The sequence below is a fragment of the Chiloscyllium plagiosum genome, chromosome 39, assembly GCF_004010195.1.
Source record: "Chiloscyllium plagiosum isolate BGI_BamShark_2017 chromosome 39, ASM401019v2, whole genome shotgun sequence".
NCBI lineage: Eukaryota > Metazoa > Chordata > Chondrichthyes > Orectolobiformes > Hemiscylliidae > Chiloscyllium > Chiloscyllium plagiosum.
In genome coordinates, this window is record NC_057748.1 from 22,013,477 (window position 1) to 22,013,982 (window position 506).

Below are 506 nucleotides of genomic sequence, written 5' to 3' on the forward strand. Positions count from 1 at the left end.
GAATTTTACCTTTTTTGGCTAACCGTCAGTTTTGTTAGGTTTCTTGATGGGATTCTCTTTGTGAAGCTATCAAGATATCTCAGTGTGTGTTTTTCTTTTACCAAACCTACCTCATTAACTATCTGCCCTGGCTTGATGGCGCCCATTTCTGCTGATACTGGCCGCATTCTACCATTTGTTAAATCTGGAACAACTCACCACTACCACAATATCCCAGAATAGAACCATATCCCTGGCATGAATGCCATCTTTAAAAGACCACTGCACACTCATACATGCATCGTCTGTCTGCAGCTGCACTGCATTCTTCCTGATATCTGCACCAGACATGGCAGAGAAAAGAAAATTGGCAAGCTGTTTTGTCAGGAGCCTGGAAGTCATGGTGAATGGGTGTTGCAATGGAGGGACACCCACTACCCCAGGACCAGAAGCGGAAATCATGCCAGACTGGACTGAGATTGCTACCTGGCTCAGTTTCAGTCTCAGCCCTCAGGAGTGTCACAAAG

The 506-nt window shown here is 45.7% G+C and overlaps 1 protein-coding gene across 1 annotated transcript in view; it reads right to left on the reverse strand.

Moving 5' to 3' along the window:
• rrp7a (ribosomal RNA processing 7 homolog A) overlaps positions 1-167 on the reverse strand; it is a 15,375-nt gene extending 15,208 nt beyond the window's left edge. Inside the window, exon 1 of the mRNA XM_043679323.1 lies at positions 111-167. Coding sequence (XP_043535258.1) covers positions 111-167 — 57 coding nt within the window. The remainder of the gene's footprint in view (positions 1-110) is intronic.
• Positions 168-506: the final 339 nt, after the last annotated feature.